The following is a 16,682-nucleotide window of genomic DNA, read 5'->3' on the forward strand; positions in this document are numbered from 1 at the left end:
CCATACAATATCTGGCTTTTCCTAGCCAAAAACATGAAGGCACTGCTTAATTTTATCATTTGTCATTTTGGCTTGACACTAAAAATGATTTGAGTTGGTTTACATAAGTATATAACCAGCATAAATTAACAGATGAATAATTAAAGGAAGAAAAATAAAATTATGCTAGAGGCAAATTTAGTGTACAAGAACCTATGGTAGCAGTATTCATGATAGTCCAAGACATGGAAACAACCTAAGGCCCATCAAAAGATGAATGGATTAGGAAGATGTGGTACATACGGACAATGGAATACATACTACTCGGCCATAAAAAGGACAAAATAATGCCATTTGCAGCAACATGGATGAAACTAGAGACTCTCATACTGAGTGAAGTCAGAAAGAGAAAGACAGATACCATGTGATATCACTTACATGTGGAGTCTAAAATATAGCACAAATAATCTATCTACAAAACAGAAACATGGACATGATGGACATGTAGGCAGACTTATGTTTGCCAGGGGGAATGGGATGGATTGGGAGTCTGGGGTTAGTAGACGAAAACTGTTGCATTTGGAGTGGATAAGCAATGAGATCTGCTGTAATAGCACAGGGAACTATATATCTAATCACAAGTGATGGAACATGATGGAGGAGAATGTGAGAAAAAGAATGTATATACATGTATGACTGGGTCTCTTTGCTATACAGCAGAAATTGACAGAACGTTGTAAATCAATCACAATAAATTTTTTTTTAAAAAAGAATATAGGTTAACAACAACAACAAAAAGAAAGTATGCTAGGTTTTATAAGTCTCTGAAGATTGTTCCATTAAAGAGTGAAGCCTTTAGGAAGACTTGGTAGCTCCTGAGGACTTGAAAGACTGGGCATGAGAGATGATTATTAGTAAACACATATGTTAAGTGAAATGTGGTGAGATACATCTGGCGCAAATATTTGCTGAATGAAAGTAGGAATATTACCAAACACCTCAGCCTATAAAATGTAAGGTTAGGAAATCCATTAAAAAAAAAAAGGGTGGGGAATTCTCCTGAGGTACAGTGGGTTAAGGATCCAGCATTGTCACTGTAGCCACTTGGGTTGCTGCTGTGGTGCAGGTTCAATCCCTGGCCTGGGAACTTCCTGATACTGTGAATACGGCAAAAAAAAAAAAAAAAAAAGAAGGTGGGTGTTCATTTATTTGTTAAATATTAATTTGAACAAAGTTCTGAAAAAATATCACTGACCTTGACTATCTAGGCATTAACATTCCACAAAATGGCATCCAAAAAGAACATATCCTAAAGATGGGTTATGGGACACAGAAAGTCATAAAATTTGCAGCATTCAAGTTAAAATCTATCTTTCATCATACACCATTTTCTTCACTGGCTAACATTTAGAAGTACCTCTCTCTGGACTAGAAGGGGCACTTTCAAGGGGGAAAAGAGTAAAGATGGAGATGGACTTACCAAGAGCAATCTAATAGTGTCTGAAGGAAAAACTAGGCTTACAAAACCATAGTCCAAACTTCCTTCAATTTGGATCACCACATGCTTCTAAAACATTTATTCTTTTCTCAGCTGGCATATAAACTGGGATTCAAGTCGAGAAACCCAGGTACTATTCATATTTATGACTTTGGGGAGGGTGAAATAGTCTGAGCAATAACCTACCAAAAACCTAGCTGCTGATTTGAGTAATTACCAGGGAGGAGAGTATCAACTCGGCGTGGCAGTAAATACAGGGCTTCTTTGCTTCACATAGCATATTAGCTCATACTTAATAATGCAGTTAATCTGTTGGGCTATGACTCAAAGCGCCCGAGTTATCAGGATAACTATGTCTCCACTGTCAAAGTCTTCGGTATCAACAAGCACAGTACTTCCGCGGTGCTATCTCCCTGTCAGTTTTGCTGGTCCAGGTCAAGATACTACCAAAGGCTCAGGAATTATATTTCCTAGAGCACTGAGCCTCTTCCCAGGTTCTTCTCTGCTGTGTAGTATATATAGGGTTTAATTTCAAACTCTAGTGGGGGTTAAAATCTCGGGCCTTAGGAGGCATGCCGGGGCAGGGCTCAGGGACCTGCATTTTGAACAACTGCCACAGGTAGATTTGATACAGCTGGTTCAAATTACATTTTGAAAAACAGATGACAATGGGGTAAGGATAATGATACAAGAGTCAGCTGTTAAAGGTGTCCTGTTTCTGCAGCTTTGGAAGCTAAGGCTGAGTCCGGGCTTTATCCACACCCTAAAAAACTTAAAAAGCGGAGGAGTCGTTGATTCAGTCCCCAAGGCGCCAGCTACCAGGAAAATCGCCCACGCTCGCGGGCCAGGCGACGCCGGCTCCACCTAAGCCGCAGGTTTCCAAAGCTCCTCGGGGATTTCTGCCGGCTTCACTTGAGCGACAGGTCAACCAGGCTCCTCGGAGCTTGCTGCCCGCATCCACCGCGCTCCTCAGGCCACTAACACCTCCACATAGTCGGAGAGCAGGGTACGCGCAGTAAATCCCGAGGGCACTGGCCGGAAGTTCCCCTCGGACCCGCCCCCTGCCCACCGGAGCCGGAAGTCGGCGACCCAGCCGGTACGTCGCCCTCCGCGGGGCGCAGCGCACCATGCTCCCGCTTCCCGGCCGACTCTTCAGGGTTCCCGTAGCACCTGTCGCGGCCCTGGCTGTGGCGCTGGTCTCGTCGCTTTCTCGCTGCTCCCTCCTGGAGCCGGAAAACCGCGTGGTCTCGGCGCTCAGCCCCTACTTCGGCACCAAGACTCGCTACGAGGATGCCAACCCCGGGCTGCTGCCGGACCCCGAGGTCCCGCGGCGGGACCCGGAGCTATTGGAGGAGACCTGCATCCCTGTGCAGCTGGTCGCCCTCATCCGCCATGGCACCCGCTACCCGACGGCCAAACAAATCCGCAAGCTGCGGCAGCTGCACGGGCTACTGCAGGCCCGCGCGCCGGATAAGGGGACCCGCGCTGCCGGCGGCCGCGACCTGGGCGCCGCGCTGGCCGACTGGCCGTTGTGGTACGCGGACTGGATGGATGGGCAGCTGGTGGAGAAGGGGCGGCAGGACATGCGACAGCTGGCGCTGCGCCTGGCCTCCCTTTTCCCGGCCCTTTTCAGCCGGGAGAACTACGGCCGCCTGCAGCTAGTCACCAGCTCCAAGCACCGCTGCGTGGACAGCGGCGCCGCCTTCCTACAGGGGCTGTGGCAGCACTACCACCCGGGGTTGCCGCCGCCCGACGTCGCAGGTGACCGCCCTAGCCTCTCGGCCATTGCCCTGCTTCTGTCCTCCAGATCCCGGACTTCCCTGACCTCAGCCTCTCCACACTTCCCTCTGTGCTCCATCTCCCATCCCTCGGGCCCTCATCTCGTGAGATGTTCAGGACTTGGCTATCTCCCTTCCCCTCTTACATAGTTTATTTATTAATTAGTCGGGGATGAATTTGGTACCTTCTGCGTGTTGGGACACGTTGGGGGATCCAATAGGAAAGAAGACAGGCCGGGACAGTTTTTGCTCATCTATTTCCAAAATTAATTTTCCATCTTTGAGCACCAACTGCTCCCTTCCTCTCTGGCAGTTCTACAGGCGCACTTAAAAAAAAAAAAGAATTCTGGATTTTCTTCCTCAGGCTTTATTTTTGATACTGTATGGCTTTTGTTTTGTTTTTGTTTTTGTTTTCACTGAAGTTTTTCAGATAATTGGTTCTAGACCTACAACCTATTTTAGGAAGCTACTCTCAAACTTTCTCAACTGCTCTTCTTTTTTGTTTTGTTCTTCTGTGTATTATACAGTTACCTTCCTTGTAGCTGTGGCCCACAGTCATGCACAGCACTTTACTAATTTATTCCATTACCTATACTTATGCAAAATTTGAGAGATTATCTCAAGGGGCTCTTTTTTATTTTTCCGTAGATGAAAAAGCTGAGCCCAAGAATATACCTTGTTGATTGTTTTTTTTTTGGTTGGAGGACTAGAGTCAGGCCTAGAATCCATGTTTTCTTTTTTTTTTTTTTTTTTCTGAATGATGTTTTTTCCTCAGAAAATGTTTTAATGAGTAGTTCCTGTCAGGGCGCAGCGATATGAATCCAACTAGGAATCAATAGGTTGTGGGTTCGATCCCCGGCCTTGTTCAGTGGTTTAAGGATCTGGCGTTGCTGTGAGCTGTGGTGTAGGTCGCAGACGTGGCTCGGGTCTGGCACTGCTGTGGCTGTAGCGCAGGCTGGCAGCTGTAGCTCCTATTCGACCCCTAGCCTGGGAACCTCCATATGCTGTGGGTGCAGCCCTTAAAAAAAAGAAAAAAAAATGTTTTAATAGTCACATGCTAATAATAGCAAACACTTAAGGCCTGCTGTGTGCCTGGCATGCCTCATGTTTATTTCACGAAATCCTTAATAACAGCTCTCTGAGGCTGATAGTATTTTTCCCCCTGTTGTAACAGATAAGAAAATTGAGACTCAGAAACAACAATTTAAAGTAGCCAGGTATGTATCCAGGAGATCTGATTTAGAACTTGGTCTCCTAACCATTACACTGTACAGCTTCCATTTGTCCTTTAACTTAAGGATAAGAATAAAAATATACAATATTTTCCTGCCATGGAGAAGAACAAGTGTTTATACTTTCTAAATCAGTTTTAAGGTCAAAGTTAAGGTGAGACCTCATTTAGCTTTAAAAAGCCCAAGTGAAAAGTAAATTAGAAGTAGACTGGTTTGTCATTTCTCCAATAGCATTCTCTTAAGCAGTTCAGTAGTCTCCAAGAGGTTCTTCGATTGACTGATTGCCCTGTGGGTTACTTGGTTGGCTGACTATGTTTAGTCACTTGTTGAATTATGCTTTTTAAGAATAACTAGACTTTTTCCATTAATATTAGTGAAAATTACCCACAAATCTATTAAATTAACTGAACATTAAGAGCAGAACACACTTCAGTATAGCTGTATATGTATAATATACATACATATGTATACACATACATAAATACATATAGTGTATACCAAAGTGGGGCTGATTCTGGACCTGGGATGAATGAATTTTTGCCCTTAGATGGCGTTGTGAGAATTGCCATTGGCCTCAGAGTACAAAGCCATGGATCAAAATAGTTCAGGATAATACCCTTCATCATTTTCAGTCTCAGAGATTAAACCCTTTGCTTAGCTACTTCATTATTATCTGCAAACAATTGTTCTGCCTATTGTGTACATCTGGGCTTTGGAGCGAAGCCATTGAATTTGTATTCTTAGAGAAACAGAACAATGCTTTTGTTTCCTTTGAAAGAACAACAGTAGTTAGATAATAGCAAGGATGAATTATCCAGATCCACTTAGGAAATCATATTTCGAGGCCACAGAAAAAGACAACGAAGGTCACTTATTTTCCTAGTCAAGATGTTTTCTTAAGAATTTTCCAGTTTCCAATTAAAGTGGACAGAATTATTCATTTTAGGGTCCCCTGAAATGGATACACCCACATCCAAAGCAAAACTATGTAACTAGATTTAATTTTCTCGTTTTTTATATGCAGAAATAGTATACTTGGTGTTCTTTTCATGGTAAATTATTGGAGAAATTATAATTGAAATCTGTGTGTTTTAAATATGACTAAGGAAATTGAAAAGGTACCCGAATAGTTGAAACATGATTAGGAATGCTTTCCTGGTATGTACTTGTTGCTAAATTGTGGGAATAATACAACATATAAAATTCTAATTGAAAAGTTAGCTGGGGTCTTCAGCTAGAAAATAAATCAGTTAGAAGCAGCCAGCACAATGAAATACAGAAGACCTGAAACATTAATATATTTTGTGCTTTTGTCAGTAGTTTTTGTCCAGAGCAGTCTTTTGTAAAGTAACATGGAGTTGGGAATGTTAATTAAGAAAATAAAATACTCATTTAGACTTTGGCTTAGAGAAGTAAAACAAATTGGATCTGCTGAATTATCTCTCAGCAGATAATGTTAAAAATGTTGCTGATTTTTAGTTTGCTTTCTCACATTTTCTGTGCCTGACAGAAATAGTACTTACATAATACATTTTTGTGCTTTTTAATGACTTGCATGTTTAATTTTCTTTAAGAAACCATTCATTTCAATTACTTTTATTTCATAGTGTAGTATTGCTCTAACATTTTTATCTTTAATAGTCTCTTTTTCTTTAGTCTTTTTTAGTGTATTCTCTCATGAATTAACAATCATTTCAAATGGGGAATCGTTTTGCCCCATGTCTTTGTTGAGCAGTGTGTACTTATTTTGGACATGCCAATGAATAAATAGGTTTTTAAGTGTTCCTTTTTACACTTGAAACAAAATGTTCATAATTTGAAATTATTATTTGTGTCAATGGATGTATATATTTATGTGCATATATATACAATTTTTTTTTCCTGTTCAGATATGGAGTGTGGACCTCCAAGAATTAATGATAAATTAATGAGGTTCTTTGATCATTGTGAGAAGTTTTTAACTCAAGTGGAAAGGAATGCTACGGCTCTTTATCATGTAGAAGCCTTCAAAACTGGACCAGAAATGCAGAACATTTTAAAAAAAGTTGCAGCTATTTTGCAAGTACCAGTCAATAATTTAAATGCAGGTAATGTGTCTTTTATCTTGTATTTGAACTCTGAAATAGTTTAAATGCTTTTTGAACTCTGAAAATGAAAAAATTGGAGTTCCCATTGTGGCTCAGTAGGTTAAGAACCTGACATTGTCTCTTTGAGAATATGGTTTTGATCCCTGGCCCTACTCAGTGGCTTAAGGATCTGGCATTGCACAAGCTGTGGTGTAGGTTGCAGATGTAGTTAGGATCTGGTTTGCTATGTATGGCTGTGGCATAAGCCTGTGGCTGCAGCTCCTATTCGACCCCTGGCCTGGAAAGTTCCATTTCCTGTGTGGCTATAAAAAGAAAAAAAAAATATGGACACATAAAGTGGTGGTCCTTTTAAGGGACCACAGTTAATTTTACATTAAGAAAATGATGTGTTCTAGATCAAGAAGATTCTGCATCTCATGTAGCTGTTTTTAGATTCATATTCTTTTTTGAGTTTTATGCAAATTAATATACAAGATTCTGGAGTTTCCGTCATGGCGCAGCAGAAATGAATCCTACTATGAAACATGAAGTTAACGGGTTCGATCCCTGGCCTTGCTCAGTGGGTTAAAGGATCCGGTGTTGCCGTAAGCTGTGGTGTAGGTCACAGACATGGCTCGGATCCTGCATTGCTGTGGCTCTGATAAAGGCCGGTGGCTACAGCTCTGATTAGACCCCTAGCCTGGGAACCTCCATATGCCATGGGAGTGGCCCTAGAAAAGGCAAAAAAAAAGACAAAAAAATATATATATACAAGATTCTTGCTATGTCCTGAAATTTTTCTTTTGAGGGCAGAGTTATACACAACTTCAAGAATTACAAAATGAAAATTTATCTTTTCTGAATTATCTCCTAATAAAGTGGTGCAAATGGAAAATCATAATGTTCTTTAGCTTTTAAACCAGTTTAGAAGTACATGTTAGGGAGTTCCCGTCATGGCGCAGTAGTTAACGAACGAATCCAACTAGGAACCATGAGGTTGCGGGTTCAATCCCTGGCCTCGCTCAGTGAGTTAAGGATCCGGCGTTGCCATGAACTGTGGTGTAGGTTGCAGATGCGGCTCAGATCTGGCATTGCTGTGGCTCTGGCGTGGGCCGGTGGTTACAGCTCCGATACAACCCCTGGCCTGGGAACCTTCATATATCCCTCGGCCAAAGAAATAGCAAAAAAAGACAAAAAAAAAGTACAAGTACATGTTAATTTTTTGAGAGAGGTTAAGTTTTAGAAAGGTAGTATGGGTTTTTTTTTTTGTTTTGGGTTTTTTTGAGGCTTTTATACATAGAGGTGCTGAGAAAATGAGCTGTCATGTCTGTCATAAACTATTGCACTGGTTGGTTGACTGTACAATTTATCATGCAACCTGGGACATTTTTTAGGATGAAAGGAAACACTTAATAATTATGCTGGGAAAGCAGTGGAAAAGCCAGAGTACATGGTCACCTAGCAGTGGGAAATTAAGAAAAAATAAGATTTTTATGTTTTCTAGGAATTTATAATCCAAATAGCAGATGTTGACAAATTATGTGTACATACAGATTTCATTATATTGTGAATAACTTTCAAAAGACTAGGAGTAGGAGATATTGGGAAGAATTTAAGTAGACTAGAATATGTCTATCACGGAGTCTAAAAGCTTTATAAGGATCAAAAAAAATGAAGATACCTAGATTAGCATTTTATTTTGAGTTTTTTCTCTTTCCTCAACTGACTGTACATTGGAGTTATCTGCAGAGCTTTAAAAATTATTTTATTTCAGGAGTTCCCGTTGTGGCTTAGAAACGAATCTGATTGGTATCCGTGAGGATGCAGGTTGATCCCTAGCATTGCTCAGTGGGTTGAGGATCCGGTATTGCCTTGAGCTGTGCTGTAGGTCACAGACATAGCTCAGATCCCACATTGCTGTGGCTGTGGTGTAGGCTGGCAGCTACAGCTCCAATTTGACCCCTATCCTGGGAACTTCCATATGCTATGAATGTGGCCCTGAAAAGACCAAAAAAAAATTATTTTATTTCAGAAATAATTCAAGCATATAGATAATAACAAAGGCTAATATACTGATTACCTGTATACTATATTATACAGGTAATCAGGTATTATATTATCAAATTTTGATGTTATGTTTCAGGTAGTTGCTTTGAATAAATTGAGGACCCTTGGTCTCTTTTGAGGATCTCATTCCTTTCCTTTTCTCCCCAGAGATAATCTTTATCATGAATTGAGCATGTAGGTCATCCCATGCCAGTTTTTATTTTTATTTTTTTTAAGGAGGAGGTCCCACCTCCTTTTTATTTTATTCTATTTTATTTTTTTGTCTTTTTGCCATTTCTTGGGCTGCTCCTGCAGCATATGGAGGATCCCAGGCTAGGGGTTGAATCGGCGCTGTAGCTGCCAGCCTATGCCAGAGCCACAGCAACATGGGATCCGAGCTGCGTCTGCGACTTACACACAGCTCACGGCAACGCTAGATCCCCAACCCACTGGGCAAGGCTAGGGATCGAGCCGGAAACCTCGTGGTTCTTAGTCTGATTCGTTAACCACTGAGCCAATGGCGGGAACTCCGGTTTTTATATTTTTATATCTTTACATTTCTATTCCTAAATGGAGTGTTATTTTGCAGATTTTTTTTTTTTTTTTTTAGGGCCACACCTGTGTGTGGCATGTGGAAGTTCCCAGGCTAGGGGTCGAATGAGAGCTACAGCTGCCAGCCTACACCACAGCCACAGCAACACAGAATCTGAGCCATGTCTGCGACCTACACCACAGCTCACGGCAATGCCAGATCCTCGACCCACTGATCGAGGCCAGGGATTGAACCCACAACTTCATGGTTTCCTAGTTGGATTGTTTCCACTGTGCCACGATGGGAACTCCCTGTTTTGCAGATTTTTAAACTTTTAGGAATGGTATCAAACTATGATATCAGTCTGAAATTTGATTTTAATTCAACTTTGATTTTTTATTTAATGTAATTTTAGTTCTATGTTTTAAACTTAAAGAGAACTCCATTATATAGCTACCAGTATCTAACTGTTTTATTCTGTTAGTGAGCATTTAAATATATATATATTTTTTTGTCTTTCTTTTAGGGCTGCACCTGTGGCATATGGAGGTTCCCAGGCTAGGGGTCTAATCGGAGCTGTAGCTGCCGGCCTACGCTACAGCCACAGCAATGCCGGATCCAAGCCATGTCTGTGACCCACACCACAGCTCACAGCAACGCTGGATCCCTAACCCACTGAGCAAGGCCAGGGATTGAACCTACAACTTAATGGCTCCTAGTCGGATTCATTTCTGCTGCGCCACGATGGGAACTCCAAAGATGGTTGAATATTTTTAGAAAACAATTTCTAGTTTCTGAATTAACAAGGATTATTTGTGTTTTACTGATGAGGTAACTGAGAGCAACTTTTTTTTGGAGGCAGTATTAGCATAGTGGTTAAAATCATGTGTTCTGGAATGGGACTGTTTGATTTGAATTTTGATTTTTTCACTATTGACTAACTGTGACCTTCAGTAGGTTCCTTAGTATCTCTATACCATAGTTTTTTTGTCTGTAAAATAGATAAAGGAATTGTACCTGCCTCATTGGATTATTGTGAGGATTGAATGAGATTAATTCAGGCAAAGCATAGTAACTGCTCAAAAATATTTTAGCTATTTAAATACTTTTTTTTTTGCATAGAGAGGTGATACTCTGTGTATTTTCTGTAACTTATGCTTAGCAATATATTTATCTCTTTTTTTTGTCTTTTTTGCCATTTCTTGAGCTGCTCCCGCGGCATATGGAAGGTTCCCAGTCTAAGGGTCTAATCGGAGCTATAGCTGCCGGCCTATGCCAGAGCCACAACAACTCTGGATCTGAGCCGCGTTTGCAACCCACACCACAGCTCACGGCAACGCCAGAGCCTTAACCCACTGAGTAAGGGCAGGGATTGAACCCGAAACCTCATGGTTCCTAGTCGGATTCGTTAACCACTGAGCCACGACGGGAACTCCTCTCATTCTTCTAAATTTATAACCCATCATTAAATTTTACTGGTCGGAGAGGCTGGAGCTAATACAGTCCAAATTTTTTTTTTTATAGAAAATTACTTTCCACTGGGGTTTTTCTTAGTTTTTAACTCAAGTAATGCTGCAGAGAACATTCTTAGAGTCTGATTTTTGCATGTGAGAGTTTGTAAGTTAAATAACTATAGGTAGCATTGTTAGGTTAAGGAGCATGAATATTTTATATCTTGACAGGTAATTCGAAATTATTTTCTGAAAGTGTAGAAAAATGTATACTAACAATATATGAGGATGCTCATTTCTCCCATTTCATCCAGCAGTGGATATTGGTCATTTTGATGTTTGCCAATTTGACTAATGAAAAATGATAACTAGCTTTTAATTTGCATTTTTTTGGTTGCTTGTAAGGTTGAACATCTTTTCATATGTTTATTAGCTATTTCATTCTTTATGAGAATTACCTCTTCATAACTTTAGCCATTGGATTATTTTTGTTTTTTTCTTATTGGTCATAGGTTCCCTTTATGTTTTATAGACATATTAATTATGTATTTTTTAATGTTGCTTGACAAAGAATAAATCCTTTGCCTATTTTATGTTGCTAATTTTTTCCCCTTATTTGTTGCTTATCTTTAAAGTCTTACTTATGGTGCTTTTTACAGAAGTTTACACTTTTTATATAGCCATATCTGTCTTTTCAGTATGGCTTCAGAATGTTGTATTTTGCTAGGACTTCTCTCTTATCCCAAGATTATTATATTTTCCTATATCTTCCCTTTTTTGGGGGTAATGTTTAAATTCTAATCCATCTGAAATTTCTTTTTTGTCTTTTTAGGGCCACACCTATGGTATACGGAGGCTCCCAGGCTAGGGATTGAATTGGAGCTGTAGCTGCTGGCCTCCGCCACAGCCACAGCAATGGCAGATCCAAGCTGCATCTTAGACCTACACCACAGTTCATGGCAATGCTAGATCCTTAACCTACTGAGCAAGGCCAGGGATCGAACCTGTGTCCTCATGAATGCTAGTCAGATTCATTTCTGCTGAACCACGACAAGAACTCTGGTCTGAAATATTTTTGAGGTTCAAAATGATTGACCAGGAAGTCAAAAATGGTTATAATAGATGGATCAATGCCATAACTTATCCTGAAAAATGGTTTGTCTAACATCCTGTTTTGCAAGAGTGAAAACCAAGACCCAGAGAGCCTAGCCCAGGATAATTAGTGGCAGAGTCAGGTCGCACAGTGGGATTTTTTTTTTCTTTCCCTCTTTTATTTCTCTCCTTCTTGACCCATTGTTTGTTTCACCTTCCTCCTGATTCCTCACTCTGCCCTTTCTTCCCTCTCTATCTTCTGCATTCTCCTTTCCTCTTTTTTTTTTTTTTTTTGATCTTTTTAGGGCCGCATCCACAACACACGGAATTTCCCATGCTAGGGGTCAAATTGGAGCTGTAGCTGTTGGCCTATTCCACAACCACAGCAAGTCCAGATTTGAGCCACATTTGTGACCTACACCACAGCTCACAGGTAAGGCCAGATCCTTAACCCACTAAGTGAGGCCAGGGATTTAACCTGCGTCCTCATGGATACTAGTTGGGTTCATTACCGCTGAGCCACAATGGGAACTCCACCTGTCATCTTTTATATCCTCTGTACTTGCTTCTCACTAGTTATGATGTAAATTGTGTAGTTAAAAGAATTGCTCAATAAATGTACTTTGTTACTGCTAAATTAAAAGCTGGGAACTAAAACCTTTTATAACTTTATCTCTCCTAACTCTCTCAAACTAACAAAATCAAGTTATTTTTTTATGTAGTAAATCCTTGGCGTTCTGTAGATATTTAGCTTTTGTAAAGCTGCAGAAAGTAGCAACCCACAAATTTTACTTTTTTTTTCTCCTCCAGATTTAATTCAGGTAGCTTTTTTCACCTGTTCATTTGACCTGGCAATTAAAGGTGTTAAATCTCCTTGGTGTGATGTTTTTGACATAGATGATGCAAAGGTAAGTATTACTTTTGCAGTTTCTTTGCCTTTTTTGCATGGTTTTTGTTGTTATTGTTATTTGAAGCAGCTTTTCAAAAAAAAAAAATAGAGTAGGGACCATTAATTGTCTTTGTCTTGTACTATAAAGAGGAGTTAATTGTTCAAGTAGGACATACCTACTTATAAATAGTATGGGTTCATAAAACTCTAGAAAACATTCTTTCACTGTGAGTTGATTTCTAGGTCCACCCAGTTAAAAACCTCCTTAACTATCATGAAATTTTCCTACCGGAAAGGATTGTAGAGTTATTAATAAAATCCAAATTCTTCATTTTATAGGAAAAGCTCAGAGAGGTTGAATGGTTTTGCAAGTACCTATTCTTTTATAACAGTTTTCGTAATAACTTGAGTTCTTTGTTCCACCTAGTAATGGCAGTAATTCGTCTGCAGTTTCTGCCTGCCTACTTTCTATTCCCTTTTTTTCCCTCTCTTCATTCGTATCACTTCTTTATAGACTTTTAGACTCAAGAGAGAGAAGGGCAGACAGGCATCTGGTAACTTTCAGGGAGGCAAATTCTAGTCAATTCTGGGATTCTGGAAGCCACAGAGATGGGGTAGGAAAGCATTAATTGTTTTCTTAAGCATTGAGGATTGAAGCATTGGATAGAATCCTGGTAGATGAGAGTAGGTTGTGTCTTTATGTATGGGTCATTCAGGAATGTGAACTTCGAAACTTGAGTCATTCCTTGCACGCGCACACACACACACACACGCACGCATGCATATATATGGAACCTTTAGTATTGTGTATGAAAATCAATTATTAACTTCAGAATTTAACCTCAAATTTTGAAAAGAAGTGTGCTATTTGCCAATTAGAAGCAAGCTTTTAAGCTGAGAGCTAATGTACCTTTGAAGGTGAATAAGTGCTTTATTTTGTTACTCAAAAATCTAAGTGACCAATAACTAGATGGAGGGTGGTTTTCATGATGTTGTGCCAATGCAGAAGTAGTACTTAGTGGGTGAGTTGGAAGAAGGGGAAGGGGCTCTCAGTGGATTATTGCTCTACAATGCTGAACACCAGTAGTCATAGGTGTATTGTATTTCCTCCCTGTGCTCCTGAATTGATTCCTAGTGATTTACTTTCCTTCTGTCCCAAGTACTCAATATGCTTCTCATCTCCTCGGTCCAAAACTCATCACTTCAGAAACTTCCTGGACTCCCCTCCTTTGAAATACTCTGTGCTTAGGATGACCATAAAGTTTATGTTCTAAATTTGAATACTTTTAAAATTGAATACTTTTAAGAGTGAAAGAGGAACCATTAAAAATTATACCAGTAAAGGTATAAACTGAGACGTAGGATCATTCACCATCATGTGTCCAACTACTTCACCTTTATTTTCTCCCCACCCGGATTGCTCTAAGGAAAAAGCCAATAAACAAAACTAAAGTGATTTCAGTATTGTGTAAATGACTGATGGGTATTGGCAAAAGGGAAATTTATTTTTTAACAGAAGAACAACTTATTTGCCCAGCTTACTATGGTCGTTGGAATATTTGGCCTGTGCTCTCCAGGCTACCTGCTATCTGCCCTTTTCCTATTCTGGGTAGCTGTATCCTTATGGTCCCTTTCTTCCAAACACGTATAACTCCATGCTTTTATTTCCATATCTGTTGAAAGATGGAACTATGAGGTGATTATAAGATTTCGTGTTACTTGACTTTTTTTTTTTCCTTTTCTTTTTAGGGTTACCCTTTTATCTCTTTATTGCTCATGAACTCTCTTCCCCCCCACAACTTATTTTGAAAAATTTCAAACTGACAAAAGTTGTAAGAATAATAGAATGAACATTCATGTCCTTCACTTAATATTCACCAGTTTTTAACCTTTTTTTGAGGCATATTTGCTTTTCTTTCTATATAACTTCATATTTTCCTATTACTGCTGTAACAGATTACCACAAACTTAGTGCTTTTAAAACAAGGTAAATTAATTATCTTAAGAATTCCAGAAGTAAGAAATCCAAAATGAATTTTATGGAGTTAAAATCGAGGTATCAACAAGGGGGTGCCTGTGTTCTTTTTGGAGGCTCTAGGGGAAAATCTGTTCATGCCTTTTCCAGTTTCTTTTTTTTCTTTTTTTTTTTTTGTCTTTTGTTGTTGTTGTTGCTATTTCTTGGGCCGCTCCCGCGGCATATGGAGGTTCCCAGGCTAGGGGTCCAATCGGAGCTGCAGCCAACGGCCTACGCCAGAGCCACAGCAACGCGGGATCCGAGCCGCGTCTGCAACCTACACCACAGCTCACGGCAACGCCGGATCGTTAACCCACTGAGCAAGGGCAGGGATCGAACCCGAAACCTCATGGTTCCTAGTCGGATTCGTTAACCACTGCGCCACGACGGGAACTCCCTTTTTCCAGTTTCTGATGCCACCTGAATTCCTTGTTTCACTCTGATCACGGCTTCCATGGTTATATCTCCTACTCTGTTCTTCCTACCTATGTCTTATAAGGATCTTTGTGATCATCGGGCCCACTTAAATAGACCAGGATAATTTGCTATCTTTAGATCCTTAATCACATTTGCAAATTCCCTTTTATCATGTAAGACAACACTCATAGCTTCTAGAGATTAAGATGTAGACATCTTTGAGGGGCATTTATTCTGTCTACCACATATATACAGTTTTTTTCCCCCAGTTATCAAGACATTTTGCCCTTAAATAGTTGATCATGCATCTAAACAAGAATATTCTCCTACATAATTATAATAAAATATTTTGCATATGTCTATATAGCACAGTATTATCTAATATACAGTCAGTATTCATGTTTTCACACTTGTCTTAATAAAATCTTATATTGATAGCCATTTTTTATAGAAATTCAGAATCTAATCAAATGTCATTCGTTTGATTTACTCGTCATGTCTTTTTATTTTCTTTAATTTAGAAGAGTATTCCAGCCTTTCTTTTGTCTTTTGTGCACTGTGATTTTACAGGCATGTAGGCTAGGTTTTTTTGCAGAATGTTTTTGTGTCTGTTTTTTATTTAAGATTAAACTGGAATTTAAACACTTTTGACAACAATACTATATAAATTTGCTAATATAAATGCATCTAATCAGAAGGAATGATGTCAGTTGTCACATCATTAATAATAATATCTTTGACCATATGATTAAAGTGATACATTTCAAGTTTCTCCATTGTGTAGGTAACTTTTTTCCTTTGTAAATAAAGAACTTGTTTAAATAATGATGATTTGGAAATTTGAAATACATTTATTAAGTTAATTGAATAAGAGCTTCCTATTTATGTAGTTAAAGCAAACAAGTTAGATTCTTCATTAAAAAATATAAAATTTTCTTTTGATTTTGGTGTTTCCTGTGATTTTTTTTTTTTCTTTTTCAGTAATTTGATAGAAAATTATCTATTTCTGCTTAGGACTTTTCACTATGAAATAGGTTTACATACTGAAGTATTTACAGATACAATAAAATCATGTCCAGGATTTGCTTCACAATAATCCAGTGGTGGTGGTAAGTGCATAACTGGAAGAGAATTGGCCAAATGTTGATTTTTGTTGAAGTTGGATGATGCACACACACAGAGGTTTATTATTCTACTGTTTTCTATTTGAAATTTCTTATTAAAATATTTTAAAAATTAAAAATGAATAGAAATTTATGAAATTTTAAGAACTCTGGAGGTTATTAGATATTCAAGACCTCTTGAAATGCTGGTCCATATATGCTTTCATTCAACAAATATTGTTTGAGTGCCTGCTGTGTACCAGGCACTTGGTTGGAACTGAGGATACTAACATGAGATAAGGATTGTCCTCAAAGAATGTCATAAGGAGGGAAAGACACAAATAAACCATTGTAAGACAATGTAATGGCTGTAGTAGAAGTAGATAAGGTATCATGATACATAAAGGAGGAAGCTGATTAATGGCAGTCAGGGAATCTTTACAAAAGAAATGACACATGAACTAAATACTTCTCTGTGGAATAGCTTTTTGCAACTTTATGTCTTTTACTATCACAAGTATATCTAGATTTTCTACCTCATCTGGAGTCAGTTTGGTATGTAATATTTTCCTATGAAAGTCATTC

General features: G+C 39.2%; 1 protein-coding gene across 1 annotated transcript in view; it reads left to right on the top strand.

Moving 5' to 3' along the window:
• Positions 1-2,566: 2,566 nt before the first annotated feature.
• Positions 2,567-16,682, top strand: part of MINPP1 (multiple inositol-polyphosphate phosphatase 1) — a 51,555-nt gene continuing 37,439 nt past the window's right edge. Inside the window, exons 1-3 of the mRNA XM_047761912.1 lie at positions 2,567-3,238; positions 6,377-6,574; positions 12,485-12,582. Of these exons, the coding sequence (XP_047617868.1) occupies positions 2,605-3,238; positions 6,377-6,574; positions 12,485-12,582 (930 nt within the window). The 5' untranslated portion in view covers positions 2,567-2,604. The remainder of the gene's footprint in view (positions 3,239-6,376; positions 6,575-12,484; positions 12,583-16,682) is intronic.

Source organism: Phacochoerus africanus, chromosome 15 (assembly GCF_016906955.1).
Source record: "Phacochoerus africanus isolate WHEZ1 chromosome 15, ROS_Pafr_v1, whole genome shotgun sequence".
NCBI lineage: Eukaryota > Metazoa > Chordata > Mammalia > Artiodactyla > Suidae > Phacochoerus > Phacochoerus africanus.